The following is a 21,685-nucleotide window of genomic DNA, read 5'->3' as shown; positions in this document are numbered from 1 at the left end:
GTTAAAGCAGGTCAGTAGACAACGGCATGATAAGCTGATTGAAGTCCTATATTCAAGAGGGTACAAACATTCCATGCATGACTATTCCTTTTCCACATGAAGCAAGGTTCCTCTATTGTCTTTGTAGTAGTGTATGTTGATGATGTGTTGCTCACAAAAACTGATTCAGAAGAGATCAACCAGCTCAAGGCTTTCCTACCTGACAAGTTCAAAATTAAAGATTTGGAAAAGTTAAACTACTTCCTAGGGCTAGAAACCCTTTACAAATTAGATGGCATTATTATTTCAAAAAGAAAGTTTGTCCTAGACTTGCTAAAAGAATATGAGTGTTTGTATTCCCCAAGCTTGACTTCTCCCTTTGATCCTACAGTGAAATTGAAAGCTAAAGAGGGGCCTCCATTGTCTGATCTTACCTTATATAGGAAGTTGGTTGGAAAACTGAACTTCCTCACTAATACTAGGCTAGACATAGCATACATAGTTCAATATCTCAGTCAATTTATGCAAGATCCTAGGGAGCCTCACTTGCAAGGAGCATATCATATGCTGAGAACCTGAAGAAGGACCCCTACTCTGGGTCTATATTTCAGCAATGTAGATGATCTTTCAGTTGCTGCTTATTGCGATTATGATTAGGCAGCCTGCCCTGATTCTAGAAGATCAGTAACTGACTATGTTGTATTTTTGGGTGGCAACCCTGACAGCTGGAAGTCCAAGAAACATGAAACCATCTCCCTCTCCTCGGTAGAAGCAGAATACAGAGCCCTCAGAAAGGTTGTTGGTGAACTTGTTTGGCTATCCAGACTGCTTGAGGAACTCACCGTGCCAGTCTGTTTGCCAATACCTGTGCATTGTGACGACCTATTTGCTCTGCATATTGCTAGGAACCACGTGTTTCATGAAATAACCAAACACATTGAAGTAGATTGCCATTTTGTCCGCACCAAGCTTCAGGAAGGTCTCATTTCTTTACACCACATTGGCACTCGGGAGCAACTTGAAGATGTGCTCACCAAAGCTCTCACTGGGATCAAGCATTGTTCTGCTCTTGGCAAGTTGGGTGTGATCTCCTCGCATCCAACTTGAGGGGAGTGGGGAGGGAGGGGGGTAATTAAGACTATATTTATATTATAATTTCTGCACACTATTAGTTAATATAGTTAGTGTAAGCTAGTATAATGCTTAACTGTTAGCAAATTAGTTAGTGGAAGTTTATTCTTTTTTTTATTGCCAGCTGTATCCTAGTTGTACACCTGTACATAACTAAACAATACTCAATACAAAATATCAGAGTTTCATTTTCACAAAGTCAGAGACTTTCTTAAGCTCTCTCTTCTCTCTCTACGAACTCCATCATCTAGAAACTGTTGAATCCTTCATTGGAGGACATTGGAGGAGATGCAGAGCTTAGTCCACATCTATAATCTCGACAGTTTTCATTGAGTTAATGGGGATAAAATAGTTTTGTAACGCTCGATAATGTTTATTCGATAATTTCATAACTGGAACATACTTAACTGGGCTCTACATTATCTTTTGCAGTTTGCACTATGAATAATACTAATAAAATGCACTAGTAGTTCTTAACTACGAATGCCTAAGCAATTCATTCCATTAATTTTAAGAGCAAAATTGACATTTAATTATTAAAATATAGTATTAAAAAATATATTGAGATATAGTAATCATAGCACTTCTTCCACTAATTATCTAGTAAATATTCAAATTAACTTTGTTCCATTATATATTTAGCTTTTGAGGAGAAATTGATAGGTTTATGCGTTTGTTAAACAGAAAATTCGAGAATTATCACGCGATAAATTTTTGAAATACAATATCAAAAATATAAATAGAAGAAGCTGAACATTTCTTTTATTCATTAGCTATATTACAAAAAGAAAAAAGGTAAAAATAACCCGATTGTTACAAATCAAATAAAAATATTTTTTTTAGAGATCTTCATATAAATTCGTAACACTTATGTCTTAGTAATGAAATATCATAATGTACTTTATTTTTGTAATCTTCTGGTATCTAAATGGTCAAACGTGCTTACCTGTGTAATCGGATTCACACCGCGTAAGTCCAAGGTAAAATCCTCCCTACCGAGAAGTTAATTTAAAATACTTGATAAAGATAATAAAATAGCTTAGATTTTATTCCTAAAAAAGTTAAGAAATCAATTCCTATAAAAGATAAACATTTTTTCTCCCTTTGAGCTACTATCACTGTTTCTGGTCGAATATCATTTTGTTTCGGCGGGACGGGGCTTGAGTGTAACGGATTTAAAATCACTTCCTAAACCATTCTTCCGGAGGCGGAGAGAGGCACCTTTCCACCGGCTTCCGGCGCTGCCGCTGTTCAACTTCCCTATCTTCTCAAGGTCTAAAATCCTATCTCAGCCCTATTTATCCTTTTAATTTGGACAGTTTTCTTAGTCGAGTTATCTCCTCTATTTACCCAAAAAAAAAGAATGTGGAATTTAGGGTTGTTTTTATATTTAAATTTTTCTACATGCTGTTGAAAAAAGGAAGATATTTTTTATTATCGAGACCACCTTGCACTCACCTCAACTATGTCCGTCAAGGAAAATATTGTGTAAATCTGTCCGTCACGGCTTGGACGATCACCTAGTAAGAATTACCTAGTGTTTTTGCGTCAACTGAGATTTGAACCTGAGACCTCATGGTTCTCAATCCAATTGATTGACTATTAGGCTACACCCTTGGCTGAGAAAGAAAAGGAGTAATATTGATCTTGATTTTTGTTTCTTTGGTTTGCTGTATAAAGTCGGAAAATCGATTGCATGTGTAACAGAAGAGCAAAGCTCAAAACGAAAATGCAGCAAAAGGAAATTGTTAAGAAGCAAGACTGGAATCGTCTTATATCTTCCATCCGTTTAAGAAAGCTAGGGGTGCTTTTTATGAGTAAGCTAACAACTAAGCAGCCAACGATTAGTCTGTCGTTGTTGCTTTGCTTGTGCACTATCTGAACTGCCAATTTAAATAAAAAAATTTGTTCCAATTTACTGACGAGAAATTATGCTTTTGAAACACTATTTTGTTATTTTATGTTGATCAGCATCAAGAAGTATACATATGATGGTTAATTTTTCAATTCAGGTATAGAGTGAGATTGTTAGTCTGAGGGAAATATCAGTTTCACCTGAACTTTACTGGATTTATCAAGTTCACTCCATATTAGCTTCTATTAATTCATTGCCTTTTTTTTTCTTTTTCTGTTTTACTATTGAATAAGCTAAGTTTTTTTTATGAGTTTGTCTGTCCAGTAGGGGATGTAACACTGTATACTTAACTTATGTATTTGTCTGTTGTGAGTGATTGGCAATCCTAGTATTTCTCACTGGCTTCGTCTTTAATTAGTATATTCGAAATTCAATGTGTTAGTTTTCACGTAAATACATTCTTGAAAGACCATTATGTAGTGATAAACTTGCTCTTATTTCTGTCTTGTCGTTCTGTAGAATTCAATTTCCTCCCCCTCCCTCCAACAGGGACTTGAACTATAAGTTAATGGCCTATCCTTTTTTTTTTTTTTCACTTCTCTTATCACTGTCAAAAATTGTACTATTTATTGGGTTCGTTAAGCTTCCCTTGGTTCAAAGGCCCAGCCATAATATTGATAACTTTGTTTTTATTGAGAATGGCATAACCACTGCAACTTTGTTCTGTGAACTTATTTCCCCACAGAAGATTCTGAAGACTTTTATAGCATTGTTAACAACTTAATTGAACTGATGTATCATTCATCTGCTTTTGAGCTGAAATTTTCTAGTTGTGTGGTCTAATTCTTTTGCTGCAATTACTCTTTTACAGTACACGTGAGATGGCAGGATTTCATAATCATCAGGGTAACCCTGCACAACATATTCCCATGGTTCCTATGCCTCCACCCATGCGTCATCCTGCCTTGTTGGAAAAAGAACTTGAAATGCAACATGCTGAAATCCGTAGACTTTCAGATGAAAATCGGAGACTGGTTGAAGATCGAATTGCTTTGCAACGTGAATTAGGTGCTGCTAGGGAGGAACTTCATCGCATGAATCTTATGATAGGTGATATTCGAGTTCAGCATGAAATCCACTCTAGGGAACTTACTGAAAGGGGTTTGAAGCTGGAAGCAGATCTTCGAGCTCTTGAACCTCTGAAAATTGAGGTTAAAAACCTCCGTTCGCAAGTTACGAAGCTTTGTACCATTAAGCAAGATCTCTCTAGCCAGGTAGAGACACTCACGAAGGACCTCGTCAGGCTGCAAGGTGAAAATGAACAGATTCCTTTGTTAAGGGCCGAGATTGATGGACTGCGTCAGGAGCTTTTGTGTGCTAGGTATATGTTATTATTGTGTCCTGCTGCTTCTGGAAGTATGATTAACATGCAATGTGGCTATCAGAAGGTAATGTTAAGTTTGTCTTATGACTTCTAGGTCTGCTGCTGAGTATGAAAATAAGGCTAAAATTGAACTGATGGATCAGATACAAACAAATAAAGAAGGTCTGTTTTCAAAAAAATTCAATCGAAATCCTTTTATTTGTCTCATTGTTTAGGTTCTGTTTGGATTATCTATTTGTTTAAGTGTTAAGTCTTTTAACAATTTTGGATTTTCTATTCCTCAAAATGGTACTAAAACTATTAAGTTCTTCTCCTCTTGCCAATTCCCGCTTCTCACCTCCTAATCCATTTTGCTGAGTGCAATCTTTGATGCTTCTATTGAAGGTATTAAGAAACCATCCACAACCCAGCAAAGTGGTATACTTCCATCCTGCGGGGGACTTGATGTAATTCAGCAGGTTCTATCTGCCTCAGAGAAGATAGCTGCATTTTGTTCTGAAATTTTACAGCAGCTTGACTGTCGCTTAGTTCAATGCCAAGCCTTGTTTTTGGCACCTACTCGTGAACGTGCACAACAGATTGAGAATGTCATGCGAGCACTTGGCGACCACCTTGGGGTAAAGGTCCATGTTTGTGTAGGTGGTAATAGCATCCAGGAGGATAAGCATATCTTATCAGCTGGTGTTCATCTCGTTGTTGGTACACCTGGGTGTGTAATTGACATGTTGCAGAGGAAACAACAACCTCTGCGTCTTGATCACATTAGAATGTTTGTGCTAGATGAGGCTGATGAAATGCTTTCAAGGGGATTTAAAGACCAGGTAGTTCATCTTCTACAGTTGTATTTTACACTTCAAAGTTTTCGATGATATATGCTTTCTGGACATGTTTAGGTGCGAGGGTGGCTGGGTATTTCCCAGTTTTGGAGTATCTCTTTTATTAATTCTCTTGAAATAACCAGTGTAGAAGATGTGAAACTAAACAATGTCAACATGTGCTTTTCCTCCTTCCTTAATCATTCTTGGTGATTAGAATAGAGGTTTCAATGGTATGCATAATGTTGGTAGCACAATATTTGGTCATCCTTCCTATTCAATTAGTTGCTAAAGCTATGCAAAAACAGGTTTAGTGCATTTTCTCCCCCGTGTAGGTTCCTGTATCAATTCCCACCGCGTTCAATTTGTTGAGTTGCTACTTCTCATGTAGTGGTATATACAGATTCAATCTTTCCCCTACATTTCATTTTACCGGCACTTTACAGATTCATAGTTTTGATTTTCTCTTCCATGTACGTTTATTGGCAGATACATGACATTTTGCAACTTTTGCCTGCCAAAGTTCAAGTAGTAGCATTTTATGCAACCATGTCGGCTGACGCCGTTGAAATCACAAGGAAGTTCATGAATAAGCCAGTGAGAATCTTAGTCAAATTTGATGAACTGACTCTTGAAGGTGTCAAACAATTTTATGTCAATGTTGTAAGGGAAGAACGAAAGTTTGATGCACTGTGTAATCTTTACGAGAGACTAAACATCACCAAAAGTGTTATTTTTGTGAACACCCGCCTAAAGGTCAATTGGCTAACAGATAAAATGCGAAGCCGTGGTCACACAGTCTCAGCCACTCATGGAAAAATGGACCAGAAAACTCGAGACATAATCATGCGTGAATTTTGCTCTGGTTCCTCTAGTATACTTATCACAACTGATTTGTCAGCTCGTGTTATTGATGTGCAACAGGTGTGTATTGTGATAAATTATGATCTTCCAACTCAACTAGAGAATTATCTCCGTCGTATTGGAAGAGGTGGAGAATTTGAAAGCAAAGGATATGCTATCAACTTTGTAACAGCAGATGAGGAAAAAATGTTATCTGATATTCAAAGGTTCTACAATGTGGTCATCGACGAACTTCCATCAAATGTTGCTGATTTCTAAAAAGCTTTTTAGGTTTGTGATATAGGTAAGAATATAGCTCCTAGTACCCTTTTCTGAGCGAACACGAACTAGGTGTTTGCATTTTTATATGGTGATGCAATTTTCTGGGAAGTCAGCGGTGACTAAATTTGCACATAGGAATCTCTCTCACCAATGTCACAACTTATTTGATATTGGCATTTTTGTTTTCCTTGTTGGTTACTAATGAAGCAATCATTAAGTGGAAAGTAATATCTGCACTATGGTATATACCAAAAAAGTAAGTCCATACCATGTGTCTTTTATAGTATAAGTTTTATCACTTTTGAGACATCACAACTGAAATATGCGTGTGTAACAACATTCACAGTATCTTATTCTACAAAAGGATTCATGCTAAAAAGCTAGAATGAAACAAGGTACATGGGTTTTGGAGAATGAAACAAATTGGTTAAATGTTGATCTTTCTAAAAACAAATTGGTTAAATGAAACAAGGATTCATAGCTAAAAAGCTAGAGACTTTTATAGACTGTATGATCTTTCTTAAGGCCATTCTTTAAATCCTGTGACCGTTAGCCAACTTGGTTAAATGTTGTCTTTAAACATGATTGAATAATTTTTTTCTTTTCTTTTGGCTGACAAATTTAGTCCGCTCCGAAGGATAGAATTTAAATAGTGATATAGAAGAGGCCATTTGTGCAAATGCCTCGAAATCTAGCAAGGCAAAGTTACATGCAACATGCTTGTATAATTCTCCATTTTCTCCCATCCTTTAACATACCTTTCATGAAGTTTGGATAGTAACAAATATATTTTTTATAATTTCAAATATCACACAAATATCAATACTTTCATATTATTGAAAGAAAATTATGTTACTAGTATTTACAAATGAATTTACATGTTGACTTTTCTTTCTCAGAAAATTACACTCTCAATGATCTTGAAAATTGATGATCTTAAACGTTTGACCAAAAATTTTATTTTTGGGGCAAAAGTTATTAAACTTGAAGTTTTTATTAAATATTGAAGACCATCCATTTCAAAGGTCATTCTTATAAACCACGCTATCCTTCTTTCTGTCAATAGGCCCAATCATAAAATTATTTAATTTAATTTTCTCATAAATAAATCGTTCTTTCCTTATTTTTGCGGGATAGGACAAGGTAATTTACTTTTTTTTATTTCCCCTCAACTTTAGTTCTTAGGCATCGCCAAAAAGGCCCTAAAACTATTTTCTGCGACTTTGCAAGGCTGCGCAAACAATTCTCCTAGCGGCGGAGACAGAGGCATCTCTACATCGGTTTGGAGGAAATCAACTTTTTTATTTTCGTAAGCTCTAAAACCCAATCTCAGCTGTAATTTATTCCGTTTGATTTGGCAATCTTTTAAATTTTAGCACTGTTCACTTCAGGAATCTATTCAGATTATTATGAATGACGATTTTAGGGTTTTCAGGGTATACTTTTGTCCTTTTTATAACGTTGAATTTTGGACTATCAACGAGGAGTCTTGATCTTTATTTTTATTTTTTCAATTTTTTGTTGTTGTATAGACCGGGAATTAACGGATTAATCGTGATTGATGTAGTATTATGGGATTCGTGAGTAGCTTTTTGTTTTTTTTCCTTTTTATTCTGTGTAAAGTTTATTCTTTGTGAATGTTCATGCCAGATTATATGTATTACCAGTGTATATGTAGTTTATATAGTTTAAAGCACGCTGTTTACACGCTAATTGACAGTTTGTTATGTAACTAATTCTGTTATTTCGAGGCTTTTTTATTCTGCAATTAATTAATGTTATTTTTATATGCTTTCCAAAAATTAAATGCTGACTTTTTTGTTTCTTTTTTTGATGAAGTAAAAGATATTATAAAAAGCATCAAGAAGATGCAAAAGAGCACTGTCCAGGTGCTAATACAAAAGATGATATGTTAGCTCTGTACAGATGGTCCTATGCTAGTGTTAGGGAGCTAACAAAATCCAAAAATAATTCGGGGGAGCTAATAGGGGAGAGGTTACTCCAGCTATATAAAAAAACTATACAATTAGCCATCAAGGAGTAATTTGGAGTTGCTAAACCCTCAAAACATTTTCTATTCCTTTCTATCCAAATAGCCCCAAAAATACATCCAGGAATCATTTTCCAGATCCTGCCGATGGATTTACCAACTTTCCATAGACTCCAGCTACTATAAGCATCTTTAATACTCTCTGGCATCACCCAGTTGAGTCCTAAAACTGAAAGGAACATATTCCAGATGTCTGTAGCAACTGGACAATGCAAAAATAGATGTCTGTTTGTTTCAAAATCCTGCCGGCACATATAGCATTTATTAACTATGGGAATGCTCCTTTTGCAAAGATTATCTTGAGTGAGACACGCTTCCTTCAATGCAGTCCAGCTATGACATATAACTTTGGGGGGTAATTTTGTTTTCCAGATGAGCTTCCAAGGCCAACTGTCCACCATTTCATTTTGGCTAATATTGTATAGGTATCCTGCTTTCACGGTGTATATTCCTTTAGTACTTGTTCCCCATACGAGTTTATTGAAAGCTGTTCATTGACCATGCATTTCTCCAATTGTTCCAGAAGGCTAAGTAATTCACGCAATTCCCAGTCTTGCACATTTCTTCTAAGGATTGGAAACCAAGAATTGTCTGCTCTATTCTGAGAGACAGTTGAATCAGGTCGAATCAGGTCTGCTTGCTATTTGATAGAGGTTTGGAAAGTCATTTTGTAGAGTTGAATCCCCTAGCCACCTGTCTTTCAAAGCTTAACATTAGCCCCATTACCGATTTGAAATCTGCTATTCTGGCTAAACTCCCCCCATAGTTTGATTATGTATTTCCAAGGTACAACCCCATGTGCCGCCCTAGAGACTTTTGTACACCAGTTACTTTGGACCCCGTGTTTGCATTCACCACTTTCTTCATGGTTGACTGTTCCCCTTGCACATATCTCCATAGCCATTTCATGAGTAGGCATCTGTTGTGCGTGGCAATGTTTTTGATGCCCAGGCCTCCAAGAGTTTTAGGCAATGTCACTCTCCCCCATTTCACTAAATGAAACTTGTGTGATTCGCTATTGTCTTCCCATAAAAAGTTCCTTCTTATTATGTCCAGTTTCTTCTGTACCTTTGAGGGGATGGGAAAAAGAGACATAAGATAAGTAGGGATACTGTCTAGTACACTGTTGATGAGTGCGAGTCTGCCCCCCATGGATAAGTATTGCATTTGCCATGTAGTTAGCTTCTTTTCAAATTTCTCCACCACTCCATTCCAGATTTCAGTTGATTTGTGCTTAGCACCCAAAAGCAGTCCCAGATAGGTTGTTGGAAATGAGCCTATCTCACAACATAAAATATCTGCTGCTAGCATTTCCAAATTTTGTACTTCATTAACCGGGTATATAATGCTCTTTATCATGTTGATGTGGAGGCCAGATAGGATTTAAATATAAGCAATGTCAGATTCAAATATTGCACCTGTGATACCTCTGCTCCACAAAAAATTAGAGTGTCATCTGCATATAGCAATGAGAAATAGTGACTGTATTTTCAGCATTGGTGCCAATTTCAAAATCTTGAATCCATTGTAAGTCTCTGGCCTTGTCTGGCATTTTGCTCACCCCTTCCATGGCTGGATGATGAAGAGAAAAGGGGACTGGGGACCCCTTGCCTGATTACTTTTTGGGGATAAAAAAAACCAATTGGACTGGAGTTCACTAGGATTGAATACTTGACTGTTGTAATGCTGAACTTTATCCACTTGAGCCATTTCTCCCCGAAACCCATCGTCTTTAAGATAGTGAAAAGATATTGCCAATTTACTTGATCAAATGCCTTTTCTATATCGAGCATGCATAGAATTCCGGACTCCCCTTTCTTTTGCTTCCAATCCAGTATCTCATTGGCAGTAAGTGAAGCATCTGTGATTTGTCTACCTTTTAGAAAAGCATTTTGACTCCCAAAAACAAGCTTGCATATTACAGTTTTCAACCTTTCAGCTAAAATTTTTGCTGCAATCTTATATACACTGCCAATTAGATTAATAGGTCTATATTCTTTTAGTTCAATAGCCCCCTTTCTTTTTGGGATCAATGCAATGAATGAAGCATTGCAAGATCTCACCATATGGCAGTGTAGGTGAAAGTGATTCATGGCACCAATGACATCGGATTTGATTATGGCCCTAGCCTTCTGAAAGAATCCCATGGTGAATCCCTCAGGACCTGATGCCTTATCCGGAGCACAAGACTTGATGGTGGCTAGTATTTCTTCTTCCCCAAACTCTTTTTCAAGCTCCTCCTTTTCCTCCTCTGAGGTGCAAGCCAAATCTTCAAAGTTGGCTGTTGGTCTCCAATGTTCAGCTTCAGAGTAGGGGTCTTCATAGAAGTCCAATATTTCCTGTTTAATCTGGTTCTTGTCCTCAATAATGTCTTCCCCACTTTGAGTCTGTCAATGCAATTGTATCTCTTGTGACTGTTGGCCATCTTTTGGAAATACTTGGTATTTCTATCTCCCTCACTTAGCCATAAACATCTAGATTTTTGTCTCCAGGATGTTTCTTCCGCTTTGGCTATATTCTGAATTTCCATCTTTAGATCAAGCATTTTGGACTGCTCCATGGGTGATAGCAGCCTGGTCTCACTAGCCTGGTCCAGAAACATTAATTCCTCTAGTGCCTTGCTCCTCTGGGATTCAATTTTGCCGAAAACTTCTCTATTCCAAGTTGATATGTCTTTCTTCAGCAGTTTCAACTTCTTGAGCAGGATATAGTCTGGAGTACCTACCACTGAGTAGACCTGCCTTCCAACCAGACATTTAGACAAAAACTAACTCTTGTTGACGTCACCTTCGTTGCTGGATGAGTTCTCCCCTGAGTGAACTTGCGCTTCCAATTCTGGCCATTGAATAATTTTTGCAGTATCTACAAAAGATTGGTCCCCAATGAAGGCTGGCTTACGAACTTGTGGACTTCCCAGGAAATGAACAACTTTTGTAGCGATATCACCCCATCCTTGATTGTATGCATTCTCTGGTATTATTACTGCAGATTTCCTGTTTCCTGACCAAGTTTCAATTCTGATATAGCGTCCATGGATGTTGTAGTTCTGATAAACACGGTATGTATATGCTTGGACCGTCCTTCTCCACCTTCTGTAAAAAATTCCCCTTCCCCACTGAAGCATGTTGAATGGCATCACATACCCATCGAAGATTTCCTTCATCTAGCGTAACTTTGCTTGTGAATCTTCTATTACGTTCTGTTAAAGTGAACCAACGATCAAACTTTTCCCCTGTATCAGTCAAAAGATTTCTCACCTGCAAGAGAAGAACTGAGACAGCCACCGACGCCGGAAAAAGCTAACCCATCTTGCCAGAGTTTACAGTCAGCACTAAGAGAAGAAGAAAGAGATGGGGTTTCTGAGAGAAAAGGAGTCGCCGGAGAAAGCTAAACCATGCATCCGGGATTTGCAGAGATGTCGGCGCGAAGATAAGAAGTAAACTTGTCCGTGGAGGGTATATTTTACTGAGAGTAGTGGTCGGATTTGTTGGAGAGAGGTGGTCGGAGGTTTTTTGAAGAGAGAGAAAGTCGGAAAAGGGGTCTTGGTTATGTCGGAAAAGTGATTGTAGAAAAGAGGGTATCGGAAAAGGGTTTTTTGTGACTTACCTCGGTATCCGTGTCTGAGAGCATTTATTGCAATCACTTGTTTGTTGGGGTTTTTGCTGACTTGTTTGTTTCTTGTGCAAACTGATTCCCTTATTAATGGAAGGCAATATTTTGGATCTTTTATCTATACGAGTGTAGTTGCTAACTGCAGCTAGACAGTTGACTGCTGCATTTCAGTTTGCCAGTTGCTTTTAGCTCCCCATTTATTACTACTTACATTAGCCGACTATTTATTAATCCTCCTACACATGAATGCCGCCTTTTTGTGTCATCCTGTATTTTCTAGATCTGTAAAGTTCCTGATGAGACACCTCTAAAGGAAAAAATTCACAATAAGATTTGAGTGATTTTGTCTTATATCTTTAATTTCTGTTGGATAACTAAGGATGCTTGTTAAGAATTTGCTCACATAGAAGCAGCCAACGGTTTGTTGTCTAGTGTTAGTTGTGTTGTGCACTATCTGACTCTGCCAATTAAATAAACTATTATTTGCGTGTTACTGATGAGAATATTGTGCTCTTGCGACCGTAGCTTGTTTTCACCCCACATTGTTTAAGACTTGGTTGAATTGCCATATCATTACTTGTTTTCGAGCTGTTTGTTTCTTATTGTTGTGGTCTAATTATTTTTGCTGTACTCACTCTTTTACAGCACTGTGTGAGATGGCAGGAAGGAATCGCATTCCTCGGGAAGCATTTGATAACCGCCGGGCCTATCCTGCAGAAGGACATATTGCTCGGGGTCCTATACCTCGGCCCATGCCTCATCCTGCTTTGTTAGAGGAAGAACTTGAAATACAACATGTTGAAATACGCAGACTTTTGGGTGAAAACCGGAGACTGGTTGAAGATCGAATTGCTCTGCAGCGTGAATTGGGTGCTGCAAAGGAGGAACTTCATCGCATGAATCTTGCAATAGGTGATATTCAGGCGGAGCATGAAATGCGCTCTAGGGAACTGATCGAAAGGGGTTTGAAGCTGGAAGGTGATCTTCGAGCTACTGAACCTCTGAAAAATGAGGCTAAACAACTCCATACTGAAGTTCAGAGGCTTAATACTATTAAGCAGGATCTCTCTGGCCAGGTGCAGACCCTCACCAAAGACCTCGCCAAGCTACAAGCTGATAGCCAACAGATTCCCCTTTTAAGGACTGATATTGATGGTCTGCATCAGGAACTTTTACGCACAAGGTATCTGCTCTTACTTTGTTTCTTTCTGTTTCTGGAGATATGATTAACATGGAGTGCTGTTACTTCAAAAACCTGCTTGGTGGCCATCAGGTGTGGAAACCCTTTTATTAATTTGATCGTGACTTCTAGGTCTGCTGTTGACTATGAAAAGAAGGCTAAAATTGAACTCATGGATCAGAGACAGGCAATGGAGACAAACTTAGTTTCAATGGCACGCGAAGTTGAGAAGCTACGTGCTGAACTTTCTAATTCTGATGGTAGAGCATGGGTTGCAGGTACGCTCTTAGTAGTTTACACTTTATTTTATAAAGCATGTGGGGGGCAGTTTACATGTTTTCTATTCTAGTGGTGGGGCTACTGTTTTTACTGCTTCTCCAATGCTTTCCCGAGCAGAGTTGACACATTCCAACTGTAGAAATGACTTTTTTCCTTTTACTCCCCTTTTTCCTGTATTGGTATGTAGTAGAAGAGAAGTTCAGAAATTGTTGATGCTCGAGTGTTGGGACTTTAACTAATGGTAAAATGGCAGAGTCTGAGTAGATTCATTTTTACCAGTGTCCCTAAAGACTGTAGTAGGTGTTAAAATCCTTGATAAGTGCTAAAAGTTTTGGTCTTCTGGGTAATTGGGGACCAAGCTAACTATTATATTTGAGCAGTCTTGTTTATTCACTTGCCTGATAAAAGCTAGTTATCTTTCTCCTACACGTACTTTTAAAATTTATTAAATGAGATTGCCTTCAATCTTGAGCCCCAACTTCTGTGCAATCTGGCCAGTACAGCAAGGCACAGCCGCACAGACTAGTTTCTCTTAAACAACCAACTTCTTACAGCTGGATTAGATTTCTTCGAACCAATGTAGCATCTGTTTGACTTTACATAATGCTTTAAAACAGTGTGTCTATAGGCCCACCTGCCTGCATGCATCATTCTACGTATGATATAGGAAACTATGTTTTATTATGTAGCTGTATATACAACTACAACGAACTGAGCTTATCCCAAAGAGAAAATAAAAGCTGAGATGAGATGAAGCGAACTATCAAGGACCATTATCATCCAAAATATTTCAAGTAATTCACTGAGGGCCCTGTGTTTCGAATTAGCAGAAGATGTACTTAGCATTATACAGTTGTCATTATGCGAATATGTTATTGCACTTTTCTTTGTAATGGCTGTTATTATGTTTCTAGTAGTTTCTTAAATAGCTCTGTTATAAATCTTATCTATGCTTGATTGGTATTACTTAAATTTCTCTGATTTTTCCTCTACCCAATCTGCTGTCCCAGGTTAGCCTCCATATTTATTTAGGTAGTTGCCCAACGTGGCAATCTTAGGATCTGGGAGCCCTTATTTTTGGACCCAAACATTTTCTATTAGGTGAATAATTTTTCAATTTGGGGGGGGGGGGGTGTTCTTGTATATGAGTGGTAACGCAAAAATTAGGGAATCTACAGAGACATGTGATTTCTGTTGGACCCAAACATTGAGGCGGGTGGGAAAGGGTTCCTGAGTGGTAATTTATGCCTTGGATTTTATTTGCTGTTTATAGATGAGCCTCTTTAGTCTTTTATTTATTTTGGTTTTCCTTTGAGCTTGAAAGCAAGTAGGGTTCTGTTATAACCCAGTTGTTTAATGGTCGGATGGCGAGGCTTGGAGTAGTGAATAGTGATTCCAAGTAAAAGCATTCTTTTCTGGATTATTATTCTCAAGTAGTTTGCAGGTTTTGCCCTTTGAGGCTAAATGACCTTTAGATTTGGGAGTTTGTGGTGAATACATTTCTTTGGTAGTGTTGTAGCTCATGATATAGGAACTCATTTTCTGGAGTTGCAGTGAAGGGTCTCTTTTGGTTCCACTTGTTGCAGTGTTAGAGGCAGACCTACCTACCAACCAACTGGCATCCCCCACCCCCACAAGAAAAGCGCCCACTTCTAGAGATAGAAAGAGTTATATAGAGATGACCAATTTCTTTTTTTACTGCTATTGTCCTCGGAAATGCAATCAGGTAATGACCAAATAGTGCGAAACCAACAATATAGTCGAACAATATGTGCCTGCATGATACTTATAAACAAAGTAATGTGCCTGCCATGATGGAAACATGCATTCCTTATATAGGTTCTTTAAGGAAAAGTTGTTTAAAATCCATCTTCAAACTTCTTTAGCTAAAGGGTAGTGAGAAGAATGATTACAAGTTATATCTCTTTATAAGCCTCTACTGGTTGAGCAGTAGACTTAGAACTTAGTTTACTCTTGATAACTGGTGGCCTAATTAGAGCATATATTGGCCTTCTAGTGTGGTTGAAGGAGTTCAAGAAATGTGACGGTTCTTTGTTCTTTTGGTTACTTATGTTAACGATTTATTATCTGTTTGCTAAAGGTGGATCATATGGGATGAAATACGGCAGACATGATGCAACTTTTCCTGCTCCTTATGGCGAGGGATATGGGGTTCATATGGTATGAATATTTCCAGTCACATGATTGGGAATTTTATTTTAGTGGTCATAGCAAACAGCATAGGTAGTGTCGACTTGGTGGATTGACATTCATCCGTTATTCTCAGGGTGCTGCGGACAAGGGTCCTTTGTACGGTGCTGCTTCAGCTTCATGGGGAGGACTTGAGAAACCTCAGATGAATCGTCGTTGAGGTGTTCTCTCCTGTTCGCTTGCTATCCAGTAGGAAGAAGGGCCTCTTTTTTATTCTTCTGTTTGTGCTTATAATTTTCTAGTCTCTGATGTGGATGTTATCATATTCGGGTACTAAAGTACTGTGTGCTGCTTGTTATCTTGAACTGTATAGGGTAATTAAGGCTCTCCCATAGCTGATGGAGATGGATATTTTTAATTAATGTCTAATGTTATAACTTTATAGTTTAAAAGTAGCAACATTCCAGTTCTTTGTGTACATATTCCTTGTCCATTTTGCTCTTTGTGAGCATTTGATTCTCTTAATAATTCTGGTGAAACTTTTAAGATTATATTATCACTTGGAAAAGCATTTTGCAAAGGACTAGCTGATGAATTTGGGAGTATGGTTGACCACGTTGTTATCATAATAGATGGTGTACTGTATGAGAATATGAAGTTGCCAATGTTTTGGCTTACTAGAAAAAAGTATTTTGGGATTTGAAGCTTAACCATGAGGTAGCTGCTTTGAGGACATTACAAACCCGTGTTCTCTTGATTGTATTAGTTGGACCTCCCTTTGAGAGATATATTCAGTACTTAATTCTGGCAGAAGAAATTGATGCAGTGCAATAACCCTCATCACGATAGGAACCACTATTATGGTAGACTTCCCTGAAGAATTTTTGCACTGTGTTTCTATTCCCTGGGTGTATTATTCAAGTATATAGGATATTGGCCAGGATAACTATAGTAAAGAGTGGGAAATGAATGATGTAAAGAGTGGAAATGAATGACAGTGAAGAGTATATATGAATGATGTCCACCAGTACTTATGGGGGAATGCTTTGTGGGCATTATATTTATGAATGCTTTTGTTGAGCGAATTTTCTAGTTTACTTGTTTATGAAGAAAATCAGCAGCAGTGAATATGCATACCATAAATATTGCACTTGATGAATGTCAGTCTGCACTGTAGTGGCATGCTGTAAACATAGTGATGATCTGAAAAGTCCGTAACTATCTTATCCCTGTTTTATTTGAGTTCAAACATGAAGTTGGTGGTTAATAATGAACTCAAATCATTATGGGGTACTGGTGGGAAAGGATTGTGCCTTGGGAAATAAGAAGTATAGTGTCACTCAATGAAACACTCTGTGTTGGTCTATCAAGTTATCAGTTCCATTGGAAGCAGCTACTACAGCCGAAAATAGACTGGCGTAGTCTCGTAGATTCTTTGGAATAGGATCACTGTTCCCAGATGGGGAGACAAAGGCAGAGCGGTGAAGCTGGGGTGGTCTTGGAGTTTAGAGATTGAAATACCTCCCTGATCTGATTAACTCATTCAAATTCGAAAATGCAGCATCTATGTGAACGCTTGGGTAATCCTTCATGAACCGTTCGCTTAACATGTAGCTGTTCTATACTGTTCATAAGGCGAGTCATCCTGGCTGCAGCAATTGAAATACGAGTTGAGATCTGAAGTGAAGACAGTGGAAGCTACATTGGCAATCGATGACTGCCAAACAAAATGCCATAGGCAAGTATTCTGTTTCGATGGCCCCTGAATTATACAATCTTTCTAAGAGATTTTACTTGGATGTGCTTCTATATCTTCTTTCTGTCTCTTTGCGTTTCTGTTCAGGAATATCTAGATGTAGATCGATCCCTCTCTTTCTTTTCTATGCTTGTGGATTCCCTTTATTTTTGGAGACTAATTCTTGCAGACACCAGCCTAATGTTTAGGTTCAGTTTTCCTGATGGGTTATAGTCTAGGATTTGATCTCAGTTCACTAACATATAGATCCTGGGGTTCTCTGGACTACTACTACTTCTACTATTATTTTTATATCAGCTTTCTTTTCCATTTTACCTGTTATATGTTGATATTGTGGGGGTGGGTTTAGTTTTTCACAGAGACTTGTTTTATCAGGGAACTGAAACAAAAGGAAGAAGGATATTTTTGCTTCCATTTACTTGATGTCGAATGCATTGTGGGGAGGAGTTTGTTTTGAGATTCTCCTTTGCAGTCATTTATTTTTTTAAAATAACGGTGGTGTTTGGGCCAAGCTTGCACGTTTCTTGGCTATTTCATCGTACTTGCTACCCTCCCATTGGCAGAGGTGTTAGGTAACTATGCCTACCAAAGCTTAGGCAGATGAGAAGAAACCACCTAGTATTTAGTCTAACCTTGATCTCTATTGTTTGCACCTGCTTCATTGGCCACTAGGAGACGGTCTTGGGTGCTCATTTCTCGGTCGTTTGTTAGCAGTGTTGGCTTCCTTCCCTATTTCGTGGCTTCCAATGTTGCTTCTCCTTGTTGTCAGGGAACTGTTTTTAGGAGGTTCTGTTTGGGTTACAAATGGGAAACCAATGTTAGTTTATAATATGGGTATTTCACTTTGCAGTTCAGACATTTACTGTACGAGAGATACAAATTAACTTTTTCCCTAAAAAAGGAGATACAAATTGAATTTTGGGCTGAAGAAGCAAGTAGGTTACTACCTTGTTGACAGTGTGTGCACCTTATTAATGGATAATGCAGGGGTCCTTCTACACTTGGTTTCATGTTGCATTCTTTACTTAGTAGTTGAAGCACATCTCATATTTAGGAGAGGAGGCCAATGGTATGCAGTTTTTCAACTACAGCTATTTTCAGCACAGCAATCTTGTATTTAGGTGGAGTGCTAACTTATGTAATACTTGGTTTTTGTGTGCTTGAGTGGGCGACCTTTACCTTTTATTTAGTTAGTGGCAATGATTTGAAGGAAATCACTCTGTAATTGGAAGAAGGTGAGTAAATTTGATAGTTGAAGTTGGTGACATGAGAAGGTTAATGTTAGGATTGAACTATGCTTACTTTTGGTGTGCCGATTTCTCCGAGGTCTCTTAGTTGAGTACCTCCATGGAGATGCTGAGATTTCATTGTTCAATCACTGAAGGCGATTGGATTTTAGTTCCGGCGTAAAGCTGTAGGAAAATTAAGATCAAGGAAGAAGCTTTTGGTATTTGAGATAAATGACCCAGGTGCTGGAGGTACTAGAATATCTTGGGTTTGCCATGGAGCAAGGAGTACATTTTTTTCTGGTCAGCAACTGCTCAAGAATGGACACTCTATTGTCCCACTTGGATTGCTCGTTGATTCCGTTTTTCCCTTTCAATCCTGTCCTTATGAACTATAAATTATTCCACAAAGCTTATAGGTCCCATAGAGTTACCCAAAAAGAAAAATTAAAAGGAAGAAGGAATCAGCATACTATGCGGTTCTATCATGTGACTGGTAGATTTACCTTTTCATATTCCTTTACGTCATGGTATGCAGTTTTAGAACTCAGCATGCTGCTTGATTTTGCGCAATTGTCTCCACGAGTCTCTTGTTTATCAGAAGCATTTATGACTAAAGTTATTTTCCTCTTTTCTTTTTCCTTGCAAATAGTGCTCACGTCATAGTTTGTTCTTTTCGTTTTGCAGATGAGAAAGCTGGGCAGCTTGGTTCAATGATCTGCCTTATCCTTATGTTGCTGCCTTTATGCTATTGGAGGTTTTTTGTGGTACAAAGTTGGGCCATGACCTCTGGGCTGTGGGAGCTGGACACAGTATAGTTGGATGTTTTCTGACTTAGTCGTTCAGTTTGCTTGGCTCCTAATTTGGGGATCCTTGACTGGGCTGTCGGATAATGGTAAGAGGGATCTAGGGGAACTCATGACGATCTGTTCCAAGTCAATTTGAATCGGGGTATTTCTGAATGATATTGAATGGAAATTTTGTAAGGAATCCAATTAAAATCCACTTTGGGCACAAATTCAAGGGTGTTATGATGGGAGGAGCTTGACCGTGAATCAGCCCACACATGCGTGATCCAGGAAGTTGACTTCCGACATTCACCATTGGGGAGGGGGGGGCATATCCATGCCTGTTTCAGGTTCCTTATTACCCATGTGCATATTTTTCAAGTTCTTTATCACCCAGGGCTTAGAGGATTTACCCCTGGGCTTGATTCCGTTCAATCATCAAGAAAGTCAACAACCCGTAAGTCTCATAACAAAGTTCAAATGGACAGAAGTTGCCGTGCTGTTGTTTAGCAGGATGGGAACCCCGGTTTTAACGTCTTATGCTCTCAGAGGTTTTTTCTATGAACAGCAGCATAAAGCAACACATGCATAAGTGGGATTCACAAAAAAAAAAAACAAAAAAAAAAAAAAGACCCAAAAAGCAGCTTGATCGATTTGACTATAGTCAGTACTCTTTTTAGTCTGCAAGTGTGTTTTCCAAGAGATAGGACAGGATAGCAAAATCACAGAATACTAAGGCCAATATGGTTGGCCTTTTACAGTACGCATCTGGACTACATTGGGCTTGTGCTTGAAACACAAAAAAAAGGACCTACATGGGACGTACTTGATATGGAAATATGGGGGTAGTATGTAAGGGTCAACTTCTTTAGGGTAGTTGCATGACCTGATTGTTGTTGTCTTTAGGATAGCAAAATCACAGAATACTAAGGCCAATATGATTGTTGCTCGCAGCGACTAGTTTCTGCGTATTTTTGTTGTCTTCTACCTGCTTGCTTGTTGCCTTATCATCATTATTTTTTCATCTTTTTTCCTTAGTTGGGAAATGGATCGAGTTTGCCATTCTAATATTAGAGAAGCTTGTATGAATTTTTTGATGTCATAAGAGGGTCGTTCCCTCTGTCAAGTCATAGCAGCACAAAATCAAAACTAGACATATAAGACTGGGATACATTTTGTGTTCAAGGCAAAAAAATAGAAGACGCATCTTTATTAACTGGTATTTAGTCCGACGTATACTCTTACCTCTTATTAGTGGTATAAAAGCACGATAGTGTTATAAAATAAAAATTGTAAAGTAAATAAATCGAATACAAGTATAGAGAGAGATTGATATATTATTCAAACTTCAAATTTATGTACATAATGAATTGAAAACTCCTCTATTTATAAAAGAAAGGAAGTAGCTGCAAGGCTTTTCTTTAGCTGCTTGCAACCTGTCTGTTTAATAAGAAGCTGCAAATCATTTTATTGAGCTGCTTGCAACCTGCTTGCATCAGCTGCTTGTAGATAAACTTTAACATAGTACTAAATGGATAATCTTCTTTAGGAAGATTATCTATAGCGGAGTAATAAATGAACATCCACAATATAATTATTTTCATAATACTCCCCCTTGGATGTTCATTAAAAGGTATTGTGCCTCGTTAAAGCCTTACTAGGAAAAACCCAGTGGGAAAAATCCTAGTGAAGGAAAAAGAGTACACATATTTAGTAATACGTATTTCTAGCTGCCTCATTAAAAACCTTATAAGGAAAACCTTGTGGGAAAAAACCTTAGTAAGGAAAAAAGAGTACATCACGTATTTTACCCCCCTGATGAAAACCTTATTTCAAATATTTGAGTCTCCGCATTCCTATTCTGTATACCATTTTCTCAAAAGTTGAAGTTGGCAAAGATTTAGTGAATAAATCTGTCGGATTGTCACTTGAACGAATTTGTTGCACATCAATGTCACCATTTTTTTGAAGATCGTGTGTGTAGAATAATTTTGGTGAAATATTTTTCGTTCTATCTCCTTTTATAAATCTTCCCTTCAATTGGTCTATGCATGCAACATTGTCTTCGTATAAAATTGTGGGTCTTTTCTCACATTCCAAACCATATTTTTCTCGAATAAAATGAATTATTGATCTCAACCATATGCATTCCCTACTTGCTTCATGAATAACTATTATTTCAGCATGATTTGAAGAAGTAGCAACAATAGATTGCTTTGTGGAGCGCCATGATATGATAGTACCTCTACATGTAAACACGTACCCGGTTTGAGATCTAGCTTTATGGGGATCAGATAAATAACCTACATCTGCATAACCAACAAGATCTGCACTATTTTTTTTAGCATAAAACA

The 21,685-nt window shown here is 38.0% G+C and overlaps 2 protein-coding genes across 6 annotated transcripts; both read left to right on the top strand.

Annotated features, from left to right (window-relative positions):
* Positions 1-2,153: 2,153 nt before the first annotated feature.
* LOC104095355 (eukaryotic initiation factor 4A-9-like) lies at positions 2,154-6,475 on the top strand. 2 transcript variants are annotated; one of them, XM_009601478.4, is made up of 5 exons: positions 2,154-2,383; positions 3,837-4,346; positions 4,444-4,511; positions 4,734-5,170; positions 5,654-6,475. In XM_009601478.4, exons 2-5 carry the CDS (start codon positions 3,847-3,849, stop codon positions 6,284-6,286), a joined length of 1,638 nt encoding a protein of 545 aa, XP_009599773.1. In that variant the 5' UTR covers positions 2,154-2,383; positions 3,837-3,846; the 3' UTR covers positions 6,287-6,475. The 2 variants fall into 2 exon arrangements, with proteins under 2 accessions (XP_009599773.1, XP_070053898.1); XM_070197797.1 differs by lacking the exons at positions 2,154-2,383; positions 4,444-4,511 and having other exon boundaries at positions 4,283-4,413.
* Positions 6,476-7,405: 930 nt separating this feature from the next.
* On the top strand, positions 7,406-20,420 carry LOC104095354 (protein FLX-like 3). Of its 4 annotated transcripts, XM_009601476.4 has the most exons (6): positions 7,431-7,598; positions 12,597-13,134; positions 13,264-13,409; positions 15,512-15,591; positions 15,698-15,782; positions 19,231-19,367. In XM_009601476.4, exons 2-5 carry the CDS (start codon positions 12,608-12,610, stop codon positions 15,779-15,781), a joined length of 837 nt encoding a protein of 278 aa, XP_009599771.1. In that variant the 5' UTR covers positions 7,431-7,598; positions 12,597-12,607; the 3' UTR covers position 15,782; positions 19,231-19,367. The 4 variants fall into 4 exon arrangements, with proteins under 4 accessions (XP_009599770.1, XP_009599772.1, XP_009599771.1 ...); XM_009601475.4 differs by lacking the exon at positions 19,231-19,367 and having other exon boundaries at positions 7,406-7,598; positions 15,698-16,039; XM_070197798.1 differs by lacking the exon at positions 19,231-19,367 and having other exon boundaries at positions 7,431-7,569; positions 15,698-16,039.
* The last annotated feature ends 1,265 nt before the right edge of the window (positions 20,421-21,685 follow it).

This window comes from Nicotiana tomentosiformis, chromosome 3, assembly GCF_000390325.3.
Source record: "Nicotiana tomentosiformis chromosome 3, ASM39032v3, whole genome shotgun sequence".
In the NCBI taxonomy this organism is placed as follows: Eukaryota; Viridiplantae; Streptophyta; class Magnoliopsida; order Solanales; family Solanaceae; genus Nicotiana; species Nicotiana tomentosiformis.
Note: the sequence above shows the minus strand (reverse complement) of the source record. Positions and strands in the feature narration are given on the sequence as shown.

Excerpts from the sequence above, each read along its gene's own strand:
- LOC104095355 (XM_009601478.4), top strand. The coding sequence starts at position 3,847 with ATGGCAGGATTTCATAATCATCAGGGTAACCCTGCACAACATATTCCC. Across the intron at positions 4,512-4,733 it reads GATACAAACAAATAAAGAAG|GTATTAAGAAACCATCCACA; the intron begins GTCTGTTTTCAA and ends CTTCTATTGAAG. Across the intron at positions 5,171-5,653 it reads CAAGGGGATTTAAAGACCAG|ATACATGACATTTTGCAACT; the intron begins GTAGTTCATCTT and ends GTTTATTGGCAG.
- LOC104095354 (XM_009601476.4), top strand. The coding sequence starts at position 12,608 with ATGGCAGGAAGGAATCGCATTCCTCGGGAAGCATTTGATAACCGCCGG. Across the intron at positions 13,135-13,263 it reads CAGGAACTTTTACGCACAAG|GTCTGCTGTTGACTATGAAA; the intron begins GTATCTGCTCTT and ends CGTGACTTCTAG. Across the intron at positions 15,592-15,697 it reads AGGGATATGGGGTTCATATG|GGTGCTGCGGACAAGGGTCC; the intron begins GTATGAATATTT and ends CGTTATTCTCAG.